Source organism: Trichosurus vulpecula, chromosome 7, assembly GCF_011100635.1.
Source record: "Trichosurus vulpecula isolate mTriVul1 chromosome 7, mTriVul1.pri, whole genome shotgun sequence".
Taxonomy (NCBI): Eukaryota; Metazoa; Chordata; class Mammalia; order Diprotodontia; family Phalangeridae; genus Trichosurus; species Trichosurus vulpecula.
The window spans coordinates 114,753,966-114,781,307 of NC_050579.1; the positions used below are offsets into that span (position 1 = coordinate 114,753,966).

The 27,342-nt window shown below is 39.8% G+C and overlaps 1 protein-coding gene across 2 annotated transcripts in view; it reads right to left on the minus strand.

Annotated features, from left to right (window-relative positions):
• Window positions 1-9,282: 9,282 nt before the first annotated feature.
• AIG1 (androgen induced 1) overlaps window positions 9,283-27,342 on the minus strand; it is a 330,569-nt gene continuing 312,509 nt past the window's right edge. For both annotated transcript variants that reach the window (XM_036766736.1, XM_036766737.1), the window contains 2 exons: window positions 15,317-15,480; window positions 9,283-9,949 (listed from right to left, as the gene is read on the minus strand). In XM_036766736.1, coding sequence (XP_036622631.1) covers window positions 9,912-9,949; window positions 15,317-15,480 — 202 coding nt within the window. In that variant the 3' untranslated portion in view covers window positions 9,283-9,911. The remainder of the gene's footprint in view (window positions 9,950-15,316; window positions 15,481-27,342) is intronic.

Genomic DNA, 27,342 nt, shown 5'->3' on the forward strand with positions numbered 1-27,342 from the left:
GTAAAAAGGGTATTTGCCCAGGGTCACACGGCTAGTAAGTGTCTGAGATCAGATTTGGACTCGGGTCTTCCTAACTCCAGGCCTGGCACTGTATCCACGTACCACCTAGCTACTGTGTCCTGCCTCTTGCCCATCTGTAATCACTCTCTATTCCTCAGGCCATGTTGTCCTATCTCTACTTCTATGTCCCTCCTAACAATCTGACTGATGGTTACCCTCTCCTGGGATGGGATGCTGCCTAGATCTTTTCAAGCCTTTCTTGCAGAAGGTGGCCTCCTACTGTCTGTTTCCACTGTAGCCAGGCCCCTTTGCCTCAAATGCTAGTTATCCTCAGTCTCTTCACCTCTGAGGGTGGGGGAATCAGCTAGCCCTAGGTCCTAGCCCAGGGTAAAGTCCAGGGGGAGAAGACTGGCCCCAGCTGGGAGTTCAGCTGCCTTCCCCATAGGTGCTGAGGCTCTTTCCCTTCTATCCTATGGCTCTGCACTGTGCTCTTCTCTGTCCACATTCTCTGCCCCCACCTTCAATCATTGTCCCTTTAATTTCTCAGGCTTCATGCATTTGATGTTGCATGGAGTCAGGGATAGTCAAGCTAAACCATTGCCGGAATAGGGGAATGAACAGAAATCCTGAGAGCTGGCCCTGAGTCATAAACCTGCAAGGTACTTGTGCTCCCTGGGTCTAGTATGTAGAGTGGTTTGGAGATATCAATGCTATGTTGAAGCTCTAAATATTTAAATTTTTAATTTTCCTCTTCCTTTCTTTAAGCTTTCAAGAGGATTTCTGTCTTCTGATTTTGTGGATGTAGCTCTAAAAACTCTATATTTGGCACAATTCCTTTTTTCCGAGGTCTTTGGGCTGTTGATGGCTGAAAGCATTATTCCACCATCTTGATGGCCACATGATCCAGCATTTTCAGTGTCTTGGGGTTCTTATGTATCTTTCCAACAGTAATTCTTCAGGCTATATTTAAAAAATAATTTGTTATTTTGATGAATCTTTGATCTTTCCAAAATAGGTACTCCCCAAGTAGGTGTGTATTATAACCCATCAATGTTATATTCTTATCCACATCTTTCTTTCTATCTTCCATGAAATATTTACCCAGTCTTCTGGAGGATCTCTTATTATTCCTTTAATATTTTCTGGGCACAAGAACAATGTTTGGGCTGTCTATCTCTTAGGCCCTTTTACATTTGCTAGATTACCAGTCCACCTCCTTTTCCAGCCACATATGTCCCTGAAGATTTCTTTTATGTGATTTCTTTCAATGAAACCATCATGGACAATATACTTAACCCATCAATTATTATACCTATGCTGATAGTTCTCATATGTACTTATGTAGCCCTAACTTCCATACTTATCATGTGTCTCTCCATATAAATGTAATTGTGCAAGTCTGACCATGTTATTTCCCTACTCAATAAATTCCAGCAATTCCCTATCACTTCCACGATCAAATATAAAATTATCAGGCATTCAAAGTTCTTCATAACCTGCCCACTTCCTACCTTTCCAGTCTTCTTCCACCTTCCTCCTATGTACTCTATGATCCAGTGACACTGGCATCCATGTTCCTCAAACAAGATACTCCATCTTCCCACTCTGAGAATTTTCACTGGTTATCCCTCATGCTTGGAATTGTATTCCTCTTCTCTGTTGCCTGGTTTCTCTGGCTTCATTCAAGTGCCAACTAAAATCCCACCTTCTATAGGGAAACTTCTCTAACCTCTCTTAAGCCTTTATCAATCCCCCTTAGTCATAGTGTCTTTTTATTGTTGCTTATTTCCAGTTTATCTTGTCTATACATAGTTGTTTGAATGTTGTCTCCTTCCATTAGACTGTGAGTTCCTCCAGAATGGAGACTTTTTTTTTTGTACCTTTAACACTTAGCACAACTCTTGGTACAAAGTAGTGGCTTAATAACTGCTTGTTGAATTCACTTGACTTGCATCAGTTCTTACAGGTCTTCCAACATTTTTCTGAATTTCTCATATTTATCGTGTCTTAGTGCATGATAATATTTCATACCATTTACATATCATCACTTTTTCAGTCATTTGGTGTGCACCCATTTGTTCTTTTATATGATAAAAGCAGGAAAGACGCAATTATTATCCCCATTTTTTTACATGTGAGGAAACTGAGGCAAACAGGATCAAGTGATTTGCCTAGTGTCCCATAGCTATTAAGCATCTTAGCCCAGATTTGAACTTAGGACAATGAGTCTTCCAGACTCTAGGCCTGGTGCCATATCCACTACACCACCTAGTTAAAACAAGCATGTTATATTTCTGCTCAAGGATGATATTTTTTATTTTTAAAAATATGATCCCAATAATTGTTTGTGTTAGTGGTGTGCTGGAGATGCCAGCAGGTTTGGTGTTAGGAATTGGGTTTGAATCCAGATGCTGCTGTTAGGAATCCTTTGGTGTTCATATCTGGACATTTGTTTCTGACTTTGTCTTTCTTGGGCCATATGTCTGATAGTGGGATTGCTGAGTCAGAAGAAGGCCAGATTCATCATTTCTTTGTATAATTTTAAATTGATGTAAAATCATATATTTAGAGATGCGATGCCCCTTAGACACCCTTTAGCATAATCCTCCCATTTTATGGATGGGAAAAGTGAGGCTGAGAGAGGTGAAGTGATTTATCCAGGGTCATCACCATAGTAAGTAAGCTGAGCTGGAATTCCAACCCAGGTCTGCTGATCCTAGATACAGAGCTTATTCCGTGTCCCCAGTCTGAGTCTCCCAAAGTTTGATTCAGGCTCTCCTTTTAGGGAATCTCACATATATGGGTGTAATTCCCTTGTATGTAATTAATTTTCTGCCTAAAAAGATGTGTTCACATTGAATATGTGAACTTATCAACTTTGTAGTTTTTATGTAGGATCTTCTTAAAGCAGAATACCAGTGGCTCTCAACACCTTTCCAGCCTTATCTTCCTCTCTTACCAAACACAAGCCCTCTGCTCCCCTTAGGTTGGCCTTATTATTCATTGTTCCCTGCATAACTGTCCCCTTACTTATTCTTGCCCTAAACCCTTGCTCATGCTTGACCATAACAACTCCCATTTATACGATGCTTAAGTACTTTACGTAACACATCATGCAAGTCTCAGAACAATCCTCTGAGCTAGGCACTTGCAAGCATTATCACCCACATTACCCAGGCTGAGGAAATGAGCCTTTGAGACGTTAAGTGACTTGCCCTAAGTCTCAGAACTAATAAGGGGTAGAGCTGGGTTTGGAACCCAGGTCCCCTGAAATGGAATTTAGGGCTCCTTCACGTTCTGTGATCCAGTCCTCCAGTTGTTCTCTCTCCTTCCAGTGCTATTCCTCCTCCATCCTCCCTCATTCAAATCCTGTGCCTCCTTCAAGGACCAGGACAAGTCTTCCGAGAGCCCACACTGACAATCATCTTTTTCTGAAATCCTGTAGCACTTACTTTCTGTACTACTCATGTGGTACTTAATCATTTACATCTATACACTGTTTAATTTTTCTCAAGTTTCCTTAATTGATTGTGAGCTCCTTCAGAGTAGGGACTATCTTACATTTCTTTGTATATCTTCCAATATGCATGGTCATGAGTGTTCAATAAATATTTGTTGAATGATCTGATGTTCTTATGAGAAGTGCAGTTGTGTTTTAAAGAGAGCATTTTTTGTTTATTTTTAGTTTCAAGGATGTGGACTTGGAAAATTTTCACAAAAGGCACTGCACTCTGCAGTTCTCACTTCTTCCTTTTCTCTTCTCTGGGGTTTTTATCATGGTTACCTTTTTGAAAGGGTCATGGACAGTTGGACACTGACAGAAAGAAGGAAGCCATCAGACCCTAGGAGTTCTAACATCTCCAGGCTCCATATATATGCAAATCTCTTAACAAATTTCAAACAATGTCACAGTAACACAGCCCAGTTTCCCAGGGTAGGGGAAGCACAGAAGACCATTGTTCAAGTTTAGCAGGGGGTATGACCTAATCCCTGCTTCCTCCTGTCCCCATGTCCATGCCCTTTCCTCTTGCCCCAATGCCTCCATCCCCATCAGCTATATGGGATAAAATCTATTAATTGTTGAATGCCCACCATTTCCAGTTCAGGCTATAAAATTGGTGTGTGTGTGAAGGAGGGAGACGGAATTAGAGAATTAGAAGATGGGAGAAAGGGAGTTTGAGGGCTGAAAAACAGGCAGAAATAATGAGAAGAGAAAGAGATGGCTAGAAAGTTTTCTAACAGAATTCATATGGAGGCAAAAAAAAGGTCAAGAATTTCAAGATTTTAGAATATATAAAATCACAAAAAATGTTTTTGCACAAACAAAGCCAATGAAGGCTAAGATTAAAAGGGAAACTGGCAAAAAAAAAATCTTTTCAGCAAATTTCTCTGATAAAGGTCGTATTTCCAAGATATATAAGGAAGTGATTCAAATTTATAAGAATAAGAGTCATTCCCCAATTGCTAAATGGTCTAAGGATATAAACAGGTGGTTTTTAAGGGAAGAAACACAGGCTATTTATAGCTATATTTTTAAAAAAGGTCAAAATCATTACTAATTAGAGAAATGCAAATAAAATTAATTCTGAGATTCCATCTCATACCTATCATTATTAGGAATTGATGCTTATTATCACTGGCAAACATGACAAAAAAGGAAAATGATAAATGTTGGAGGGGCTGTGGGGAAATAGGCACATTGATTGGTGGGCCTGGATGGGTCTAATCATTTCTTCTTAATTTCTTAATAGTATTTTATTTTTGCAATTATGTGCAAAGACAATTTTTAACATTCATTTTTTTTTAAATTTTGAGTTCCAAATTTTCTCTTTCTCTCTCCCTTCCAAAAAGGGTAAGAATTTAAGATAGGTTAGATATGTGTAATCATGTAAAACATATTTCCATATTAGTCATGTTGTGAAAGAAGAAATGGGTCTAATCATTGTCAAAAACAGTTGGGAATTATGCACAGAAAGTTACTGAATGGTACATGTTTTTTGACCCAGCTATACCATTGCTAGCTCTAGACCCAAAAGAGAAAAAATATTTATAACAACTTTTTTGTGATGATTTAAAAAAAAAAAACAACTAACGGCTAAAGAGATGTCCATTAACTGAAGAGTGGATGTATAAATTGTGATATATGATGTGATGGAGTACTATCTGTGCTGAAAGAAATGAGGAAATACATGATTTCAAAGAGACATAGAAGGATTCATATGAACTGATAAGAGTGAAGTAAGCAGAACCAGGAGAACGATTTATACTATGATATCAATATTGTAAAAACAATTACTTTTGAAGACTTTAATAAAATGATGATGAATGAAATGAGCAAAACCAGGAGAAGAAATTATATGCTAACAGTACCATAAAATTGACAACTTTAAAAGCTGTAATGGCTATGATCAATACAATGACTGTCTGTGATGCCAGGGGACTGATGGTGAAACATGCTATTATCCAATTACTCAAATATATTCACCTTTATAGGCAAATAGGCCTTCTGGACTCTTGTATTTGTATTTCAAAGTTCCTACTCAGCTACAGTATTTTCATCAGAAATTCTTGAGAGTCCCTTATTCCATTAAAGATCATTTTTTTCCTCTACTGGATTATACTCAGCTTTGAATGGTAACTCATTCTTGGTTGTTCTCCTGACAGAGAAGTGATAGTTTTAGGGTACAGAAATAATAAATATATTTTTGTATCCATTCGATGAGGGAATTTGTTTTGCTTTACTATACATACTTTTTACAAGGAATTTTTCAATTCTCTTTGTTTTTAATAAGGTGGGAGATTTAGTTTTTCTTTACAGTGTTTTTGTCCTTGTAAAAATTGTCCTCTTGGTTCTGTTCACTTTGCTCTGTGTCAGGTCAAACTACTCAGGATTCTCAGAAATCATCTCTTTTGTAATTTTACACAGCACAACAATATCCTATTACATTCATGTACCACAATTTATTCAGCCATTTGCCAATTGTCTAAGAGAAAATCTAAGGATCACATTCTGTTGGATGACGATTCTTTATTTTTCTCCCCCTTCCCCTTTAATATCTTTTTCACTACCATGAAGTTTATTTTGCTTGTGACCATTCTTTTTCTAGGATTATCTTCCCCCTTGACAACATCCCCTGCTCCCTCCTCCTTACTTGTTTCCCTGCTGAGTTTGATGTACATCAGTGTAAACACAAAATGAGTGTTTACATGTTCAATCCTTCTTTGTCCATTTCAGATAAGAGTTAGGGTCATCTGATACTCCTCTCACCCTTCAAATCTAACCTTAGACACTTACTATGTGACCCAAGGCAAGTCACTTAACCTTATTTTGCCTCAGTAACAGCAGCTACCTCCCAGGGTTGTTGTGTTAATCAAATGAGATATTTGTAAAGTGCTGAGTGCAGCGCCTGGCACATAGTAGGTGCTTAATAAATGCGTATTGCCTTCCCCTTCCCCCCCTCATTGTATATTCTCATTACATACCCCAATTATGAGAAATAGCAATTTCTGAAGGGATACTTGTTTCTTCTCCTGTTAGAATGGTGGCATTACATTATCATGCAGTTCCTTCCAATTACTCAAATATATTTACCTTTATAGGTAAATAGGTCTTCAGGACTCTTGTATTTGTACTTCAAAGTTCCTACTCAGCTATGGTATTTTCATCAGAAATTCTTGAGAGTTCTTTATTCCATATTCCCTATACAGGATTTTACTCAGCTTTGAATGGTAACTTATTCTTGGTTGTAAACCCATGATTTTTGCCTTTTGGAATATTGTATTTTAAGATCACCTTTTATTTTTAGTAAGATATTAATAAGTCTCGTGTGATCTCAACTCCAGTTTTTCAGTATTTGAACAGCTTTCTTCTGGATACTTGTAATATTTTTTCTTTGAAAATGATAGCTCTAGATTTTGGCTATGATATCCTTCGGACATATCCTTTTGAGATTACTTTCTGGAGAAGACAGATTCTTCCTAAAATGACTAGCTCTAATATATCTGGAGACTTTCATTTATTTCTTGAAACATGTCAAAGCTTTTTAGAAAATGTTTTTCAGGGAGTCCAATAATCCTTAAATTATACTTCCTTGACCTGTTTTTTAGGTCAGTTATTTTTTATATCAAATCTTACCTTTTCTTTCATATTTCCAATTTTTTGATTTTGATATAATATTTCTTGCTATCTCATGGAGTCATTGATTTCTATTTAGTCTATTCAGGGAATCTATTTCTTGGGCAAGATTTAGCATTTTTTCTTCTAAGCTACTCATTCTTCCATTCTTTTTCCTCTAAAACTTTTAATTCTTATCTCTTACTTCATTTATCTGGGTATCCATGAAGGCCTTGTGGAAGATACAGTCAAGTTAGAAAGGTCCCTATCCTGGGTCTTTTTTCAGGGGGGCCTTCCACTATTGCTGCCTTTGGCCATAGAGCATGGCACCTGTCCCAACTCTGGTTATGCTGGGAGACTATCTTGCACTGATGCTGGCTTTAGTAGAAGAGCCCCCTTTCATATTGCTTCTGGATGACTTTTTATTCAGTTCTGGGGTGGAAGAAGCCACTTGTAATTTCTCACTGGGTTTTTTGGTCATTAAGCTTGGCATGAGCTTCAGGGTTTTGCTGGAGTAGTTACATGAGAGCTGGATGGTTTGGCCCTAACTCAGGCAACCATCTTGGCTGTAAGTCCTCTATGCCATTTTTTGAAAGCAAATATTAGTAGTAATACATGTGAGGCTACACATTCCAATCACATGTGACTTTAAATAACACAATCTCATTATGTTTTAAGTAACTATCAACTTGAGTTCTTCTGAGGTCAAGGTGTACAATGAATTGTATATCTTATATTGTTTAGATATAAAAAATGGAAGACTTTCTGAAGAAATATGAACTCAAAAATGCTGAAATTTTGATACTAAGATCAGATAGGTATATTGTAAGTTATGCCTATAGGCAGCAGGCTTTGTGGTATACTAGAAAGTACACTGAACTTTGAGTAAAAATAGACCAGTTCAATTCCTGGTTCAGACACTTCCTAGCTATGTGACCACAAGCAAGAATTTTAAACTCTCTCAAACATCAGTTTTCAAATCAGTAAAAGAGAAACAATAATACATGCACTAGTTATCTAATAGGGTTATTGTTAGAAAGGTACTTTGTAATTTTTAAAGCCTTACCAAAATATGAGCGACTGCTTCTTAGGAATCTACAAATGGATTATCTGTGGTAGCTTGGCAACTTTTCTCCTAGACCTGCCCAAGTCCTGGGCTGAGGAGAGTAGAAATGAGCTAAACTAAGAAAAGGAAGATTAAGGGGGTTGAATGTATTATGTGACCTAGTACATCAAAGAGTACTTTAGGTGAAAGAGAAATTATTTTAAAAATAATCTAGGATTCTCCTCTTCCTCATCAGTATGAATAATCAGTGACAAAATTATTTCATGCCCTATTATTTTCTGATTGTAAATGAAATCCTTGAAGGAAATTCTTTTCTTCCTTCAAGGACCAACTCAGAGGCCATCCCTTCTATGAAACTTTTTTTGATTTCCTCCCAGCTAGAAGTAATTTTTCCCCTCTTCAAATTTCTCAGGCTATTCTGTTTCAACTCTCCTGTATATCCACTGAATTCTAACTTGTATTAGAGATATAAGTGTACTTATCTTAACTTGTCTCTCCCACAAAGATGATAAATTCTTCAAGGGAAAGGCTGTGTCATTTATCTCCAATGTTCAGCACAGTGACTTGTATGTAGCAGATATCTGATAACAGTTCCTTGAAGGGGCTGGCAGAGAAGACATCATCAAGTGTAAGCATGATCAGAAAGGAAGCAGGCCAGTCATAGACCCAAAGTGATGGATAACAGATAGACCAAGTGCTCTGATGTATACCCACAAAACATTGAAATAACAAAACTGGAGGAGGTTCTCCAATACACTGGCTGGACCACGCTATAGTGCATTTATGGAAAGACAATGAAAAGAACCACACAGGTTAAAAAATGAGTAGGGGTTGTAATTTGTACTAGTAGATAGAGTATTACACCAATAAAGTCATCATACCTAAGATAAAATAAAATGAATATCAAAAAAATCACTGGAAATCCAAAGCTTAGAATATAAAGTCTTTTCCCTCCTCCAATAAAATGACATGACTTAATTTTTTTTTCCTTTATTGAGAAAAGATCCAGCCTCAGAAAGTATGTGTCTTTGAGGCAGTAGAAACCAAATGAAAATGAAATCATCAGTGTAGGCAGGGGAGAAACATCATGCAGAAACCAAAGTAAGGACCACTGAATCTTTATTCATGTTACATTTTGCATGTTGGGCAAATTGTACATGTCTAATGTCAATGAGGGCCTGACTGAATGGATGTAATTATTACTAACACACTGCCTACTTGATGCAACTGCTATTTTTGGTGACATTAATGCAATAGGAAACCTCAAACCAGAGTTTGCTTGGGATGTTTTCCTTTCCAGTTTAAATGAAGACTTCTCGGTAGATCATTACAAGCAACTTTAAGATTAAAAGCATTATTCATTGTCTTAGAATATGCTGTTTCCTCTAATGCCTTCGTGCAACAAGAAACACAAATGGAATGTGCATTCTTTCCAGGTTAAACGAAGCAACAATTACATAAAATTACACTTTTTTAAGAGTTAAGAAATATTATTTGTGATATTGGTTCTGAATCAAGAAGCCTTCAATACACAATGAAGTGAATTCCAAAATGAAGGGTATGCTTCCATTCTGTTTACATAAAAATACATTTATCACTTAGGAGGTGAAGGCCCCTGCTTTCTTTCCTAGAACTTCCTCAGCTGTGCTGTCAATGTCTGTTGGAGGGTGAATGGGAGGGGAGGAATGTTCATTGGAGACACAACCCAATTCTTCATGCTGGACTTCGATCTCATTCTGATTTAGGTCTCTCTTTACACTCTTCCATACCTAGAAATATAGGCAAAAAAGGTTTTTGGGTTTTTGTTTTTTTTTTTTAGCATTAAGATGAAATAAGGGTTTGGGAATAAGCATTGGGAGGCGGTATGTTCTGATGAAAAGAACGCTGGTTTAGGATCCAGACAGCTTGAGTTCAGGGCTTGGTTTTGCCATTTACTATCTGCATGACACAGCACAAGTCGCTTCATTTTCGGAGTCTGAGTCTCTTCCTCTGCCAAAAAAGGATAATAATACCTGTCCTTTTTACCTGACAAGGTTGCTGTGAAGATCACATAAAATGATATACATTGTAAGGTAGAAAACACTGTTTTGGTGTGAGCTACTATGATCTCTCTCTCTCTCTTAATTCCTTTTCTTCATTTTTCTCTATGCATGGAGGGAAAGGAAAGCCATCTGCCGTGCTGATGTCAGTAGTTCTCCCCAAATTAACTCAGTGACCTCCCTCCCCACCCTTTTCTTGAATCAGGCAGGGCTCTGCATCCCATGGCACACCCTGACTCCTACTGCTTCAGGGAGGGGGAACCTCAAGCTGACTCTTGAGCAATAAGGTGTTTGCAGAAATGCAAAACAGATTGCCTTGTAGCAATAGGCATCTCATCTCGTTGCCTTTATTTTATGGTCCCTACCCAGGCAAAGTCTTTGGCCTTAAAAAAAAAATCCAAATATTGCTCTCTTTTTTTCTCAGAGAAGCCACTGCCTTCCTAAATTGCTTCTTTCTCTACATGCGTGTACTTTTTAAAACTAATGCCCCTTCTCTAACATAATACAGGGAGAATTAGTAGTTTTCCTCCTGGGGGACTTGTCTATGGCTCCCAGTCCTCACTGCCTGCTATCAGTGTTGAAAGGAGTTTGAATTGGGGAATCGGTTTAACTTCCCTAGCCATAAAAACGTTCAAATCATTCATATGCTTGTTCTTGAGCAAGAAATTATTGTTACAGTCTGGCAAATGCTCCCTAGTTGTCCTTTCCTGTTCTCCCAGGTCCTCTGGTGCCAAACAGCTCACATGCTATTTAAAAAGCAACAACAACCAACCAAAAAGCCAAAAATAAAAATAAAACCCCAGAAAACTTTCTTTTGGAGGTTTCTGAGACAGCTGTGCAAGGAAGTTCCCAATAGATTATAGATTTAGAACTGGAGAGGACCTTAGAGGAAATCTAGTCTAACACCCTCTTTTATGCAGATGAGGAAACTGAGGTTCATAGGTGTGAGGTGACAGGCTCTAGGTCTCACAGGTACAAGGGGCAGATCTGACACTGGACTCTAAGTTCAGCCAAGATTTGAATCCGGATCTTCTGATCCCCAATCTAGCATTGCTTTTATTGCCTAACAGTGCTGGGGCAGGGGTTGGGGGGGTAGGGGTGGGTGGGTGGAGGTGGCATGAAAGGAGTTATGAAGTAATTACATATGATGGTCAGAAGGCAAAGCTAAGGCTGTTGAGAAAGAGCAACTAAATTCCTCTTCAAGATGGGACATAAACATAGGACTGAAATCATGAAGGGGATCAAGAATGCTATATCCCTCGCCTTACCCCCACCCCTAATAGTGGTAGTGATAGGGCGGCATGGGCAGCATGTCAGCCCTGGGCTGGGTGTGAGAGGAAGGAAGTTCTTGTATGTTTATTGTTGTTGTTTTTTTGTACTGCTAAGGCCCTGCAGATAGCTGAGTCTTAATACCTTCGCCAGAAGGCTTATTTGGAAGCATATCAAGTGGTACATCCAGATGGAGGAGTGAGGATCTTCATGTAAGATCCCATTTTAAGGTGAAAAATTCTCTAGATGTTGCCAGAACTTTCAATATAGTGATGGGTGTGCCCAGTTCATGAGGTAGCCACGGGCAGAAGTTGAAAAAAACACACAACAAAGATTCGACTCCAAAACAGCACCCTTGACTCAGGGGATTGCTCCCAAGCCAGCCATGCATTCCATTCCTCCTTTGGGACCCTTTCCAGGAGCTAACTGAAGCAGTATTTTTTTTAAGGCTCTTTCCTCCAAAGTATTTGATTGCAGATGGAGCTATTTGGCACCAATGTTGGAATCTTCAAAACTAGGGGAGGAGGGCAGGGGGTGTTTCACTGACCCAAAGAAAGGGCAAACTGTTCCCCACCTACTATGGTTTGGCAGCTTAGGATGGAGGGGAAAAAAAGAAAACAGGCAGCTGTAAACTTTTTTTGAGGAACAATGAACCTGATTCTATCCCACAGGCAGAAAATAGCCTATCATAAACCTGTGGAGGGAAGCCCTCCATCATCTTATCTATGAAGGGGAAGAGAAAGGGGCAAGAGGACGTCCATCACCCCTTCACTCTCTGCAAAGCCTTCTTCCTGGTTACCACATTTCTGTATTTTTTGGGAGGCATTGGGGGCATAACTGGGAGTATGAAAGGGGTGGAGAGGGGGGAAACTGGAAGGACTATGGTTCTGTTATGGCATGCCTGATTCTACATGCCCGTGGGGCCTTCTTCCCTGCTCCACCAGAGCTGGGTTTCTGGAACACTGATTTTTCTGTACAGAACAAGTCTTACCTTATACGAGTCTAACCACCTTGGAGAGCCTCTATGGGTAGATGGTTTACTTGGCCTCAAGTATAGATGAACTTAGTCAAAGCATTCATACACATGCACATACACAGCCACACATGCATGCACACACACATACACACAAAACTCAAAGTTATCTCAGGTTGGATTTTTAATGAAATATTTAAAATGCTATTTTTAGTGTCCATTTATTAAGCACATCTTGTTTACATTTCATGTTGGATTAGCCTATTTTTCTGGTTTAATTCTGTTCCAAGTTTTCAAGAAAAACCAAACCAAACCAAAAACAGTAATCCTGCTGAGATGTTGACGGTATGGTGGAAAAAGCAACGGACATGGGGTCAGGTCATCTGGATCTGAAACTTATTAAGTAAATGACCTTGGGTGAATCACCAGACTACTCCAGGTCCAATTTCCCTCACACATAACACCTGGGGTTGGACTAGAGGCAGGGTGGTGAAAAGGGCTGGATCTGGTGTCAGAGGAGCTGAGTTCCATCCCAGCTCTGGTGGTGACCTTAGACAACCTTAAGATAATCTTTGATGGGACTTCCTGCCGGAAACATGAAGGGTGCAAAAACAAGGTCGCTTTGCTGCTGTCACCGAAAGGTCAGCTTTGGTGGCAGTCATGCCCACCTAGCATTGAAAGGCGATGGTGACCATCATGGGGCAATCCCACACTTCACCAAATGCTGTCTTTTAACCTGGGGTTTGATGTCCCTTTTGTTTCTAATAATAGCATGCCTTCTGACTTGGCAAGGCATATGCTCTTAAGCCAAGCTGCCCAGACTGGCCAAAGGCTGGGCAGAATGATGCCTCTTTCAACATCCATTTTATTCCTTTAAGTAAAATGAAAGGGTAGAAATGGATCATCTCTAAGGTCTCTCCCAACTCTAAATTTCTAATTCTAAAATTCTAAAATTCTAAAATAAATTCCATGATTTCTTCACCTTGAAGTGGAAGCAAGGTTGTACTGGTAAATGTTTAACAACCAGCTTTCCAAATAAAAAAAGTATGCAAGACACACTTTTGGGTTTAATCTGCATGATTAACATTTTTCCATCACTTTCTTAAGTCTAAATAATCAACAACAACAACAAAATCAACCCTTATTTGTAATATTTGCCAGTTTCTGAGGTATATTCACACTGAAAATTTAACAACCAGCTCCCCAGTTTGAACTTGGATGTAGCTAAATGGCTGGCAGCATCAAGCAAAAGAGGAACAAAGAGTTCATGGGCAGTCTCCGAATAACAGAAAGTTGATTTGATTGCCTTAAAACTCAATACTGCCTTTGTCCTAAGAAGCTCTACAAATTTTACACGTATACGTTCATTCCATTCTCAAAATATCCTGTGAAGTAAACTGGGGACTATTAGTCCCATTTTACAGAAAGAACAACTGTTAAACCACTTACCTTAGGCCATACAATTAGTCAGAATCAGTGGAGTGAAAAGCATGCTAGATTTGGCCTCAGAAGACTGAGTTCAAACCTCACTTCTCTTAAGGACTGCATGTATGACCTTGGGCAAGTCATTTAATCATTCTAGGACTCTGTTTCTTCACCTGTAAAATGAAGGGGTTAGACTAGATGAGCTCTGAAGTCCTTGCCCATTCTAAATCTATTATCCTGGCTTAGGATTTTTTTTTAAAGCCAGATTCTACATTATAGACCACCTAACTCAAGCTCCTGCATGGTGTCTAGCAGACTGTTTAGTAGTGAGACTAAATAGATCTAAGGAAGGAGAAACTTGCAAAGGTCCCTGTGCTATATAACCCTGCCTTATACCTTTACGCATACAATTCTAGGATCCAGAGTCCGCTTGCAGTCTCCCGGCTCTAAGGTAAATTTACCTTAGGTACCCCTAAGCTTCTCCCTACACAAAGCCCAGAGATCTACAGGGTTTAGAATTTTGGTTAAAAACAACAAAAACCACCACTGCTGCCAAACAAGCCCACATCAGATTTAAAAACCAGTCTTGCTGTCAGACGTGCATTTGTTGTGGACTGAAACTGGCGAGGCTCTGTGCTGCTGCTTTTTCCATCTTCCAATTTTTACATCATTCTATATAGCCTTAGGATAGTCTGGGCAGTTTGGGAAGGGTATACGGCTTGCCAAGTCGGGAAGCATGCTATAGATAGAAACAAAAGGGACATCAAACCTCAGGCTAATGACAGCCTTTGGTGAAGTGTAGGAATGACCCATGATGGTCACCATCACAGTTAAAGGTAGGTAGGTATGACTGCCACCAAAGCCGACAATTCAGTGATAACACCCAAGTAACTTTGTGGTTTTGCATCCCTGGTGCCGCTGGTAGGACACTGAAGCCCCACTGAAGGTTGTCTTACAGAAATAAATGGTTGGGTAAAGACTACAATAATGAGGGTTTAGGTATTAAGTGGAATGGCTTTGTTGGAGTATATAATCATTCTGTTTAGGGTGAACTTTATGTAATTAAAAAAAAGGAATTCAGCCTTTCTCTTTAATACCCCATGTCCTGCAAATAACACCCCCATCTATAAGCTGAAGCTTCTTTCCTGTTAGTTTTTAATGGTTAATACCTAGTAGCATCAAGTGAGTAGTAAACCTTTCAGGCAATTGCCAACAGCGCTTAAATCGGGGTTGGTAGTTATAAAAATGAAACACTATTCATAAGCAATTGCATGCACCCTGGAAGACATTTAATTCGCTGGAGGATTTATTTTACTTTTTAATGATGAAGGAAGAAATAATCTGCAATGGAATTCTGCTTCAGTCTTTGGCCACATTATTCTTATAGAAAGCAAGTTCTGTTGTTTAGTGCTCCCCTAAACAATACTTACTCCTTTGAGTATCCCAGATATAGTTGTTCAGAACTTCTCCCAGAAGGTACAAAAGGTTCATTAAAACAGTCGCAATCCCAAAGAAGGTTATTTTGGCTCCTGGGCCAATGTGTTCCAAGAGAGGGTACACCCAAATCCCTGTTACATGATGCACCCAACACACCCTGAAATGGAATCAGAAAGAAGAAAAATTCAGAAGTTGCTGTCATGGCAGTTTCTCTTTTTTCCCCCTTTTCTTGTGTTTTAGCTTTTCTTTTTCTAATTTATCTATTTTTAACATGCTTTTAAAATTCTGAGTTCCAAATTCTCTCCTTCCTACCCACCCCTCCCCCACCCACTGAGAAAGCAAGCAAAATGATATCAATTATACATGTGAAATCATGCAAAACATTTTCATGGCAATTTCAAAGCTGATTTCATCCCCATTATGTACCACTTAACCCCATTCTCTCCCCATGCTGTAAGTCTCAAGCGAAGTTGGCCTCTGCTGCCCAGAAGCGACTCCAAACAGTGTTGGGTTTAGTGGAATTATTACGTTTTTGTTATTATAGAGGCTACTTAATCTAGTCTTTACACATTAAAACAACATAGGCACCAGCCAAGTACATTCTATTCATCTGCAGTTGAGATAAAACCCTTGGCTTCTGTGACAGCTCTCCTGAAGTGAGGCTTTCTGAATTTATACCAGTTCATGATCCTGAAGAGATTTAACCAACAATTTTTTTTGGTGAGGGGTGTGAATGGGGGATGGTCACTGGAACCTGTGACTCCACTGGCATAGGGAACTCCTGGTGAGGAAATTACTTGGACCCTACGCTGGGCAATTTTTCTATCACTTATTGTTGTGAAAGATAAAGGGACTTGAGCAGCATCACAAAAGAAGGATGTGGCAGAACAGGACTTGAATTCAAGTCTTCCTGACTGGAAGGCCAGTTTCCTATGTGCTATATATGCCCTAGTGACTCTTAACTAGCAAATTCAGAACTAACCAACCTCAGTCACCAAAGGAAGGTGGAGAGAGTGCCAGGAATGAAGGACAGAGATTCAGATTTCAGTCCTGTCATTTCCTATCTGTGTGACTTTGTGCAAACCTTAACTTCTCTGAACCTCACTGACCTCACTTGTAAAATATAAGTTTGGCTACATCAGGGGTTCTTAACCTGGTATCTGTGAGCTCATTAAAAACTTTTTTATAATTATGTTTCAATGTAATCAGTTTCTCTTTGTAAATATGTGTATTTTATTTCATGCACTTAAAAATATGACTCTGGAAAGGGGTCCATAGGCTTCCCAAGATTGCCAGAGGGATCCATGGCACCCACAAAGAGGTTAAGAATCCTTGGACTTGATGAGTTCTAAGATCCCTTGTGATCTGAATTCAAGATCTTATGATTACCAATTTTGCTTTATGAGGGTTACAATTGTTTTATCTCAACCCACCAGTCTCCACACTCCCCATCTGAGATTATAATTTATAAATTCAAGGGGAGACTTAAAGATTTCTAGTTCAGCCCACCGATCTTATGGATAAGGCCACAAGAGGGCCTCTCTCCCTCTTCAAATTTTCTTGGAGATACTCCTTGGCCCCAGCTGTGCTCTATCTTGCATTATATTTATTTGTTTACCTATCACATCCCTGTGTGTATATACATATAAATGTGTACAGAATCATATATACACACGTTTATGAACATGTATGTATACACACACATACACTTAAATGTTCTTCAAATGAATTAAATGGTATAAGGTTACACAAACCAGTAAATAGCAGAATAAGGATCTGAGCGTAGTTTTTCCCCTTTTTTTAATTTAAAAAATAATTATTTATTTTTAATGTACAACATTCAATTCCCCAAGGTTTTGAGTTCCAAATTTTCTCCCCCTCTGTCCCCTCTCCACTCCCCATTACTATATGCAATCTAACATAGGCTCTACATATTCATTCGCATTAATTCACATTAGTCACGTTGCAAAGAGGAATTATAAACAATGGAATGAACCACGAGAAAGAAGAAACAAAACAAAACAGAAAAGAGACAGAGAAAATAGTATGCTTCAATCTGCATTCAGACTCTGTAATTCTTTCTCTGGATGTGGACAGCATTTTCCATCATGAGCCTTTTGGGGTTGTCTTAGAACCTTGCACTGCTGAGAAGAGCTAAGTCTATCAAAGTTAGTCATCACACAACGTGGCTGTAACCCTGTACAATGTTCTCCTGGTTCTGCTCCCCTCACGCAGCATCAGTTCATATAAGTTTTTCCAGGTTTTTCTGAAGTCTGCCTGCTCCTCATTTCTTATAGCACAATAGTATTCCATTACATTCATATACCACAACTTGTTCAGTCATTCCCCAGTTGATGGGCATCCCCTCAATTTCCAGTTCTTTGCCACCACAAAAAGAGCTGCTATATTTTTGTACATGTGGGTTCTTTTCCCATTTGTATGATGTCTTTGGGATACAGCCCAAGAAGTGGTATTGCAGAGTCAAAGGGTATGCACATTTTTATAGCCCTTTGGGCATAGTTCCAAATTGCTCTCCAAAATGGTTGGATCAGTTCACAACTCCACCAACAATGCATTAGTATTTCAATTTTCCCACATCTTCTCCAGCATTTATCATTTTCCTGTTTTGTCATGTTAGCCAATCTGTCAGGTGTGATGTGGTACCTAAGAGTTGTTTTAATTTGCATTTCTCTAATCAATAGTGATTCAGAGCATTTTTTCTATAGATATAGACTATAGATAGCTTTAATTTCTTCCTCTGAGAACTGCCTTGAATGCAGGTTTTCTGACTAGGTGCTCTTTCTGCCATATCATGTTATGTTTTTAAGCTATTTTGGTCGAGCAATCTCATCAACAGCAATAACCTTCGCTGTTTTCTAATATTTAATCGAGTAGTCTGATTGCTGTTTTAATATCTGATAGTAGCTATTACCAAAATAGGTTTGCCCTACTTCCTTATATTTCATTTCTTCTCTCTGTGCCTTTGAATGGCTGTGCCCAAATCTGGAATGTTCATCCTTCTCACCTCTGCCACTTGGACAATCTGGCTTCCTTCAAGACTGAGCTCAAGGACCACTTCCTACAAGAAGCTTTTCCTGAAGTGCTCCCTGACATTTTGTATCTGTTCATCGGTGTATATCCCACAGTAGAATGTAAGTTCCTTAAGGGCAGGGGTCTATTTACAAAGTTACATTTGAAAGATAACAACTCCTCCTACTAGTTACTGATTCCAATATTATTTTGCCTAATAGTATAATTCACATCAGCCAAGGAAAAACATCCTTTAAATCCTCTATAGCAGGGTTTATTACCTTTATTTGGTGTTATGTTATCTTCTTGGAAGAGTTTTTTAAATAAAATACATAGGATTACTAATTAATAAATACATAGGAAACTATTTGAATAAAATATGCAATTTTTTTACCCTATCCAAGTTTGCAGATCCTCTGAAATCAACCTGAAGACCTTAGGTTAACAACTCTTGCTCTAGGGTCTAGTAAGTTACTATATACCAAGCCACCTATCTAAAGAACCTTAACATTCTTCCCAGTTCCAAGCCAGGAACCCAGGATCTTGCTTTATCTGGATCATTTGGCACAATGTATCTTGCATGTGTGCCAGAGGGTGCTGTGGTACAAAGTGAGTTCTGGAGTGGGCCCACAGTTTTGCACCAATAAACTACCATCATTTGGAAGGCCTGTTTACCCTTTGTTTTACTGATACCTATGGTACACAATTTGTAATTTCAAAAAAAAAAAAAGATATAGAGAGTATTGAAGGCACACCAGGGGAACTTCCCTCCCTTAAAGGCTGGAGAAATCCTGCTTGGGCAGCTTGATCTAATTTGTTGTAGCATGCAAACACAGCAAAATGATGTGAACAAATGGAAGGTGGACAGACACTGGAGGAGGCTAGACAGGTCAAGTTGTCCCTTGCATGCTTCTGACCACAGCTTTATCCTCAATTAAAGAAGCAAGCCACTAGTATTCACAAATGCCATACCTTGATTCCACTGTATTGTGGCAGATCTTCGTCTATTTAACTTTAACTTAACTAATGCAATTAGCTGGGCAGTTGTCAAGTGGCTTGTTAATTTCCTGATGGATAATATAAAGATTTAGGGTTTTTCACATTGTGAGTTGTTTTTACTAATTAGCTTATATACATTAAAGTCTCACTGGCTACAGAAGTTCCTGAGTTTGGCAATCTGGGTGTAATAAAAACCATAGTTGCTAATTAGTTCTCACATTGATAATTACTCTTCTTCCTCCTTCCTCCCCTATATAGTGGTTCTCTCTTTTGTAGTTTTCAGTAATGATATGCTCACAAGTTACTGAGGTGGCTTCCAGCAAAATACTGGACTGGCTAATAAGGTCAAGTGGGTGCTATATCAGCACTTTCTGGGACTTAGCTTCCATTTCATAGCGGGTATTGAATAATAATGATAATAGCTAGCATTTGTATAGAGCTTTATGGTTTGCAAAGTGCTTTACAATTTTCTATTTTTACTATTTCATTTGATCCTCACAACAGCCTGGGAGGTAGGTGCTATTATTATCCCCATTTTACAGATGGAGAAACTTATGCAGACAGAGGTCAGTGACCTGTAGTGTCTGAGGCCAGATACGAACTAAAATCTTTATGACTTCAGTTCTAGTCCTCTATCCACGGCACCCACTTATCTTGCCAGTTTATTATATCTTCACAACAGAAATGAATGCTATCATTAATCCATCTCAACTATAGACATTTAGAAGCTGGGCCTTGCATTAAAACTTCAATAATTTAATCTTTGCTAAAAGGGAACATATTTATCACTGAAGGTTGTACTTTCAGCATTTGGATTGTTCTGTAAATTAACCTGGATGGAATTTCAAAGATCTACATAAGGATTATGCATTGATTAAACTCTATTATTATTATGTTGTTGTTGTGAATCTTTGGCTGGGCGTCTGATACCAGTCCGCACACTCTCTAGCTTTCTCCACTCACGACCCAGATAGTCTGTCCTGAGAAAATATTTGATTACTATTCCAATAAGCCTTTATTAAGCATTTACTATGTGCATCGTACTGAGAGACTGGGGAATACAATACAAAAACTAAAACCATGTCCATTGTAATATAAGAGAGTCATTAGGGATTAATGGGAAGGGCAACAACTTGGAGCCAGTTCACATGGAATCCTGGCTCTGCCAAAAACCTTATGTATAACATTGGACAAAATTAAGTCTCTGAGCCTTGGTTTTCCTATATGACAATAAAAACATATGCAATATCTCCCTAACATGAGTATTATAAGGGTCAAATCAAATAATGAATTTTACACCATAAAATGCAATGTAAATGTATTACGTTATTAATAATATACACTCATTAACCTTGGAAAAGCATTAAATCTGGTGGTGAGAAAATAATTTATTCTAAAACCAAATATTAACAATTTCTAGATTATCTTTGCCTATGAATAATATGACTCCTTTTTTTAGAGGTGACCTAGATTTGTGATTTAATTCCTCCAGTGGTCCAAGTCAGAACCTTCTTTGCAACTTATGGCTTTGGAGCTACCTGGGTCACTCAGAGGTAAAGTAAGGTGCCTTTCTAGGGTCACACAGCCATTATGTGTCAGAGGAGGCATGGCCGAAACCCAACTCTTCTTGATTGTCCAGCTCTCTAACCACTGAGTCAGGTACTACCACATTAGGCTGCCTCTTCACACCATCATCAGCACATATGATTGGGAGTTGTTTATCCATTAGAAAATCCTGTTTTCTATCCATGAAATGTAATGGAAGACAATTTTCTCTCTGTCGTCCTCAGCAAGATCTTGGTCTTTCCTACTACTTCAAGTCAAGAGTTTCATTGCTTATCGGGATCTGCAGGTAGCTGTTCAAATAGTTATGAAGAATAAATATCGTGCCTCCCTTTTTCTGGATCTGTTGATTTTCCTAATCTGAGCTCCAAACTGAAGGTTTAAGATGAAGTCTGAGAGACTAAGACAATTCAGTGGTTTATCAGCAAAATTTCCCCAAGTGAAAGACACAAGAAATACAAATCTCATAGAATCATAGTATTAGATCTAGAAGGGTCCTTAGAAGTCATCTTAGTTCAACCTCTTCACTTTATAGAGGAAGAAACCAAGGCCAAGAGAGGTTAAGATTTGTCCAAGATCATACTTGTGGTAAGTAGGAGAGCTGGGATTTGAACTCAGATCCTTTGACTCCAAATACAATGTATTTTCTATTGTATCACCAGTAATCTATTACTTAAGAAGCAGCACATAGCTCTACTTTGTAGCCACTATCCCAGCTAGATGGCATATATTGGATAGAGCATGGGCACTGGTCAGGAAGACATGAGTTCCAATTTGACCTCAGACATTAATTAGCTGTGTGATCCTAAGCAAGTGTGCCTTAATTTCTTCATCTCTAAAATGGAGATGATACTAACAGCATCTATACCTCCGAGTGTTGTGAAGACTGAATGACATCATAAAAACACTTTGCAAAGCTCTATATGAATGCTACCTACTGTTGTTGTTGTGGTTATAATTCCTTAGCCTTGGGGAAGGTGGGAATTCTGAGGACCGCTTGACTCTTTCCAGAGCACTTGTTTCCAATAAAACTGAAGCTTCTCAAGAACAAGAACAATTTTTGTTTTTTTTTTTCCTGTATCCCCATTACCTAGCGTAGTGCCTAATGACGTTTGTTGAATCGGATTGCATGGAAGGTAGTTCATTCTCTATCTCTTTCTCTCCAAATCTCTGATTCTTTTGTAGTTTGGGGGACCTGCTGTGATTGCTGACTACATTGAACCCTGTGACTAGACATGGAATCTTGGGGAATGTTGTGCCAAACCAAAATGTGCCTCAGGGTCCTTCTTAGTGAAGTGGATGGTGGTGCCAGAGAATTCCTTGCCCCAACCCATTGGCAAATACCAGCAAGTAGTAATCCAATCTGAGGCAGTGCTGAGCTGGGAGGCAGGGGCATGGGGGGAGAGGGTGTGAGGGAATCGCTCATCCAGAGACTGGCTACAGAAAGCCATTTTTTCTTGCAGTGCATGTTTTTATATATTAGTCCTAAAGAAAATGTTTTAACGAACACAACTGTTTCAGATCACTGAAACCTTTTTAGCATCTCCATGGAATATAGCCCAAATACATTAGAAACTACCTTTTCCCTCCACTGCCCCCCCATCCCAGTCTTGCTTCCTTCTTTCTGAAAATCTACCTTCCTACACACACACACACACACACACACACACACACACACACACACACACACGCACAATGTTTTCAAGATCATAATTCTTTCCACCTGTCCCTGGGGAGAATGGCAAACTTAGTATGCCTTCCAGAATGAATTCTACGGACTAACAGATTGTTACATCTGGATGGGGACATAGAGATTTCCTAGTCCAACTCCTTAATTTTATTCAGAAGCAAACTGAAGCCCAGCGAAATGAAGTGGCTTAAAATCCCCAAGCTAATCAGGTAAAGAGCCGGCCTAGAACCCAGGTCTTCTGACTCCAGCTGTTTTCAAAGAAAGCGCTTGGATGTAGAAATATCAGAACAAAAATGGTAGTGGGGGTCCTACTGTATGCTGAGAGTCATATTCTGGAGGGCTTTAATTCTCTAATTGAGGGAAAGCATTTTCTTCCCGATTCCACTAAATCACAGAGATCAGGCCACTCATCCTCTCATTCAGACGCTTGTCAAGGCAGGATGTTCTCTTTCAATGCATTCCAGTGTGAGTCTAAACTAGTTCTTCAGGGATTGAGGTGGAGTTTCCAGTTTCATAATTTACCTGTCCTCATGATGACTTTTAATTTCAATTCAACTTAATTCAACCAGCATTTGTGAAGTTGTTACAATGTTCAAGCAAGGCACTGTGCTAGGTGCTGGGAAAGACATTGTGACAGAAAAAAAGGCCATCAAGAATGTTATAATCGAGTTGGGGGGATGACTATTACACAAACTAGGAGAGAATGAATCCATAGGAGAGGTACTGCATGATAAAAGTGCAGTCAGAGGTCTGAGAATGAGAGTTTATTTCAGAATACAAGGAAGGTAATTCAAGGTAGGCTTCCTGGAAGAGGTGGTAACCTGAGCTGGGTCTTGATGGATGTGCAGGATCTCTCTAGGCAGAGACTGTGTGTATTTGTATGTGTGTGGTGGGGATGGAGGAAGGAGGATAGTTATTTGTATTTTAAATAACTCAACTTACATTTTCCTTTATAAAAACAACAACTTCTTATTTTTCCTTTTGTTCATTGGCTCTTCTTCTTATGGTGTACAGATGCTAACGACAAGATTGCTATATTAACAAGAGGCAGCATGTTGGAGTGAAAAGTGTCTTAGACTCAGAAAATCTGGGTTTCAGTCCCAGCTATATCACTGACAAGCCTCTTTAGGCAAGTTATTTAATCTCTCCCAAGCCTTAGTTTTTTTTATCTGCAAAATGGATATACACATCCCTCAAAGGATTTTTATGAGATGCAAATGAGGTGAATATACGTGAAAAATCCTTTGTAATTACAGAACACTGCTTACATATGAGCTAATATTACTAAATATTATTTATACTTTAATACTTCACTGAGTGGGTTGCCATTCAATGGTACCAATGCAATGTGATGAAGATAATAGAATATGAGCTGGAAGAGATCTTGGAGGTCATCTAGATCAATCCAATCTTTTTACTGATGAGGAAACTGAGGCTCAGAGAGTTAATCAGTGAATAAACATTTATTAGGCACCTACTGTGTGCCAGGCATTGTTCTAGGGGAGTGGCTCATAGCGAAACAAAGAAAGGCAAAAAACAGTCTGTGGTCTCAAGGAGCTCACAGTTTGAGTTGGGAGACAACATGTAAACAATTATGCACAAACAAGATACTGACAGGTAAGGTACCAGAATTAAGGGGGATCAAGAAAGGCTTCCTGTAGAAGATGAGATTTTAGCCGGAGCCTGAAGGAATCCAAGAGGTGGAGATGAAGTGAGAGGGCATTCCAGGCATAGCGTGCAGTGAGATGGAGTGTTTTATTTGTGGAACAGCAGAGAGGCTCATGCCACCAAATTACAGAATACATGGGGGTAGGTGTAAGGTGTAAAAAGTCTGGAAGAAGGGTGGTCGGGAAATTGGGAAGGACTCTGAATATCAAACAGGATTTTATTTTTGATCCTGGAGGTGCTAGAGATCCATTGGAGCTTACTGAGTAGGGATGTAACATGGTCAAACCTGTGATTTAAGATCACTTTGGCAGCTGAGTGGAAGATGGAGTGGGAGTGGGGAGAGACTTGTGGCAGGGAGATCAATCAGCAGCCTATTTCAGTAGTCCAAGCATGAGATGATGAGGGCATGTACCAGGTGGTGGCAGGGTCAGAGGAGAGAAGGGAGAACATATGAGAGATCAGCAGATTGGACATGGAGAGTGAGGGAGTGTAAGGTGTCCAGAATGACACTTAGGTTGTGAGCCTTGGGGACTGCGATGATGGTAGTGCCCTCAACAGTGATAGGAAAGTTAGAAAGAGGGAAAGGGGGGCAGCTAGGTGGCACAGTGAGTAGAGCACCGGCCCTGGAGTCAGGAGGACCTGAGTTCAAATCTGGCCTCGGACACTTGACACATGTACTAGCTGTGTGACCTTGGGCAAGTCACTTAACCCCAACTGCCCTGAAAAAAAACCAAAAAAAAAAAAGAAAGAGGGGAAGGTTTGGAGGGTTAAGATAGGAGTCCAATTTTATACATGTTGAGTTTAAGATGTGTACAGGACAACTAATTTGAGATGTCCTATAGGTCAACAGAGAGAGCAGGATAAGTAGACCTGAGAATCATCAGCATAGAGATGATAACTGAATCCATGAAAGCTAATGAAGTAGTATCCAGGGAGAAAAGAAGAGGGCTCAGGACAGAACCCTAGGAGACACTCAGATAAAGATACAGCAAAGGGGACTATGAAGGAGTGATCAGATAGGTAGAAGGAGAATCAGGAGTAAGGTACTAGAAGTGAGAAAGAGAGAAGTCAAAGAGGAGAGGTTAAGCGATTTCTCTATAGTCACATAGGAAGACAGAGAAATTTAAGCAAGGCCCCTAGTATTCTGGGAGACCCCCCTGTAGCTGATTTATGGGGGAAAATGGATCAGAGAACGAAGTATGGACAGATATAGATGGGCTGCAATCTGCATTATTGGAGGGAGTATTCTCATCAATGAGATCACAGATCCACTATAGTTCTGGAGAGTTTCACTAAATAATAATGACATGTAGTCAGACACAAACCAGACACACAGACACAGACACACACACAAAGAGATGAAGAAAGAAGGCCATTCAAGGGAAGAAGCAGCTTCAGGGCACCTTGAATCGAAACAAATGCCAGTCATGGACTCAGAAAGGATTTCCAGGAACCAAAAGCTGTGAGTTTAACCCTTTGAACTGTGGGAAAGTATTTTATTATATTGTTTGGAAAACCTATTAGACTATTAGAATCTAGCTTTATGAGACTAGAAAGTGTTGCAATCTAGGATGTCACACTGACTTCAGTCACCCTCCAGGGAAGCCAGAGATGGTGGCTAGGAGTGTTTTGGGTACCTCCAGGTCTTGAGAACACCCAAAACACTTATGTTTTGGGTTCAATTACCCACACCTTATTTTGGGTCCACTATACTTCCCTGCTGATACACACATCAAGCAACCTCCCCTAGGAACTGCCCTTTTTTGCAAACTGCTTAACTGCTATGTGATGGTCACCCAGCTGCTTGTCCTTAAGCCCACGTTTAAATTGCATATAATATTAACCTGAGCCACACCTTTATCTGGTTCTCTCTGCCAAACTGACAATAAAATTTCTTCTAAAAAAGCTTTTTAAGTTTGGGGTTTGTCCTTGACTGACAGGCCACACACACTTTTTCTTGTGAGGCTCAGAGCCAAAGCTGTTGAACATCAGGCAACATGCAAAGGGAATGAGAGAGAGAGTGAGAGAGGAGGAGGGGGTGGGGGAGGGACAGGGAGGGAGAAAAGGAGGGGGGGGAGGGAGAGAGAGAGAGAGAGAGAGAGAGAGAGAGAGAGAGAGAGAGAGAGAGAGAGTGCGTGCGTGTGCGTGTGCGTGTGCGTGTGCGTGTGTGTGTGTGTGTGTGTGTGTGTGTGTGTGTGTACTTGTCACTGTCTGCCTCCCTCCTTAGTGGAGCCCTGCCCCAGGACCTTCTCTACAGGATACCCTGTAGACCACACCTCTTCTGTCTCTTGCCTCTCATAGTCTTTTCCAGTACAAGCAAATACCAAGGTCTCTTAACTGAGGGGCCATACCTCCGTAAGGTCCTACAGGCAGGCTCCTTGGATCTCACAGGACACAACACCTTCATCTCCCCAGAGTATGAACTTCAAGGGAGGACCTCAGACAGTCTAATCTCATGGGCTCTCTTAACGAACTTCTCTCCACCCACTGATAGTCTGCTTGGACTCACGGTTCAGTTGCTGGCATACCCCTATTCCCTTATACTTACCCATCTCAAAAATCTTGAAGCCCTGCCTGTTGGTGAACAAACCATTCACCCTTGTCCACTAGCTACTCTCTCATGCCTCTCTACCCCAGTTTTTACTTCCTCCCCACAGTGTCCCACTCCAGATCTGCTTGTTCCTTCTACAATGCCTTCTGAAATGCCTGTGCATTTCATCTTAATCTTCTTTAGCTCTCACCAATTCCACTTTTTGGCCATCACTGAGATATGGCTCTTTCCCAACAATACTGTTTCCCTCACCATCTTTTCCAGTGCTGCCCACACCTTCTCTTATACATGACATCATGAGGGAGTTGGAATACTCCTTGCTTCCTGATGCCACTTCTAGATCCTCATTTGACCATCTTCACTAAGCAATCTCTCCTCCTTTGTGGTTCATGTGATACAAATTTATTGCCCAATTCAGATTTTTGTGGTTGTTATCTAGAGATAACCAGGACATTCTTCTTCCTTCCTCAAGGAGTTCAGCACCTGACCTTTTTCAGTGCCATCTTTTTCTCCTTCCT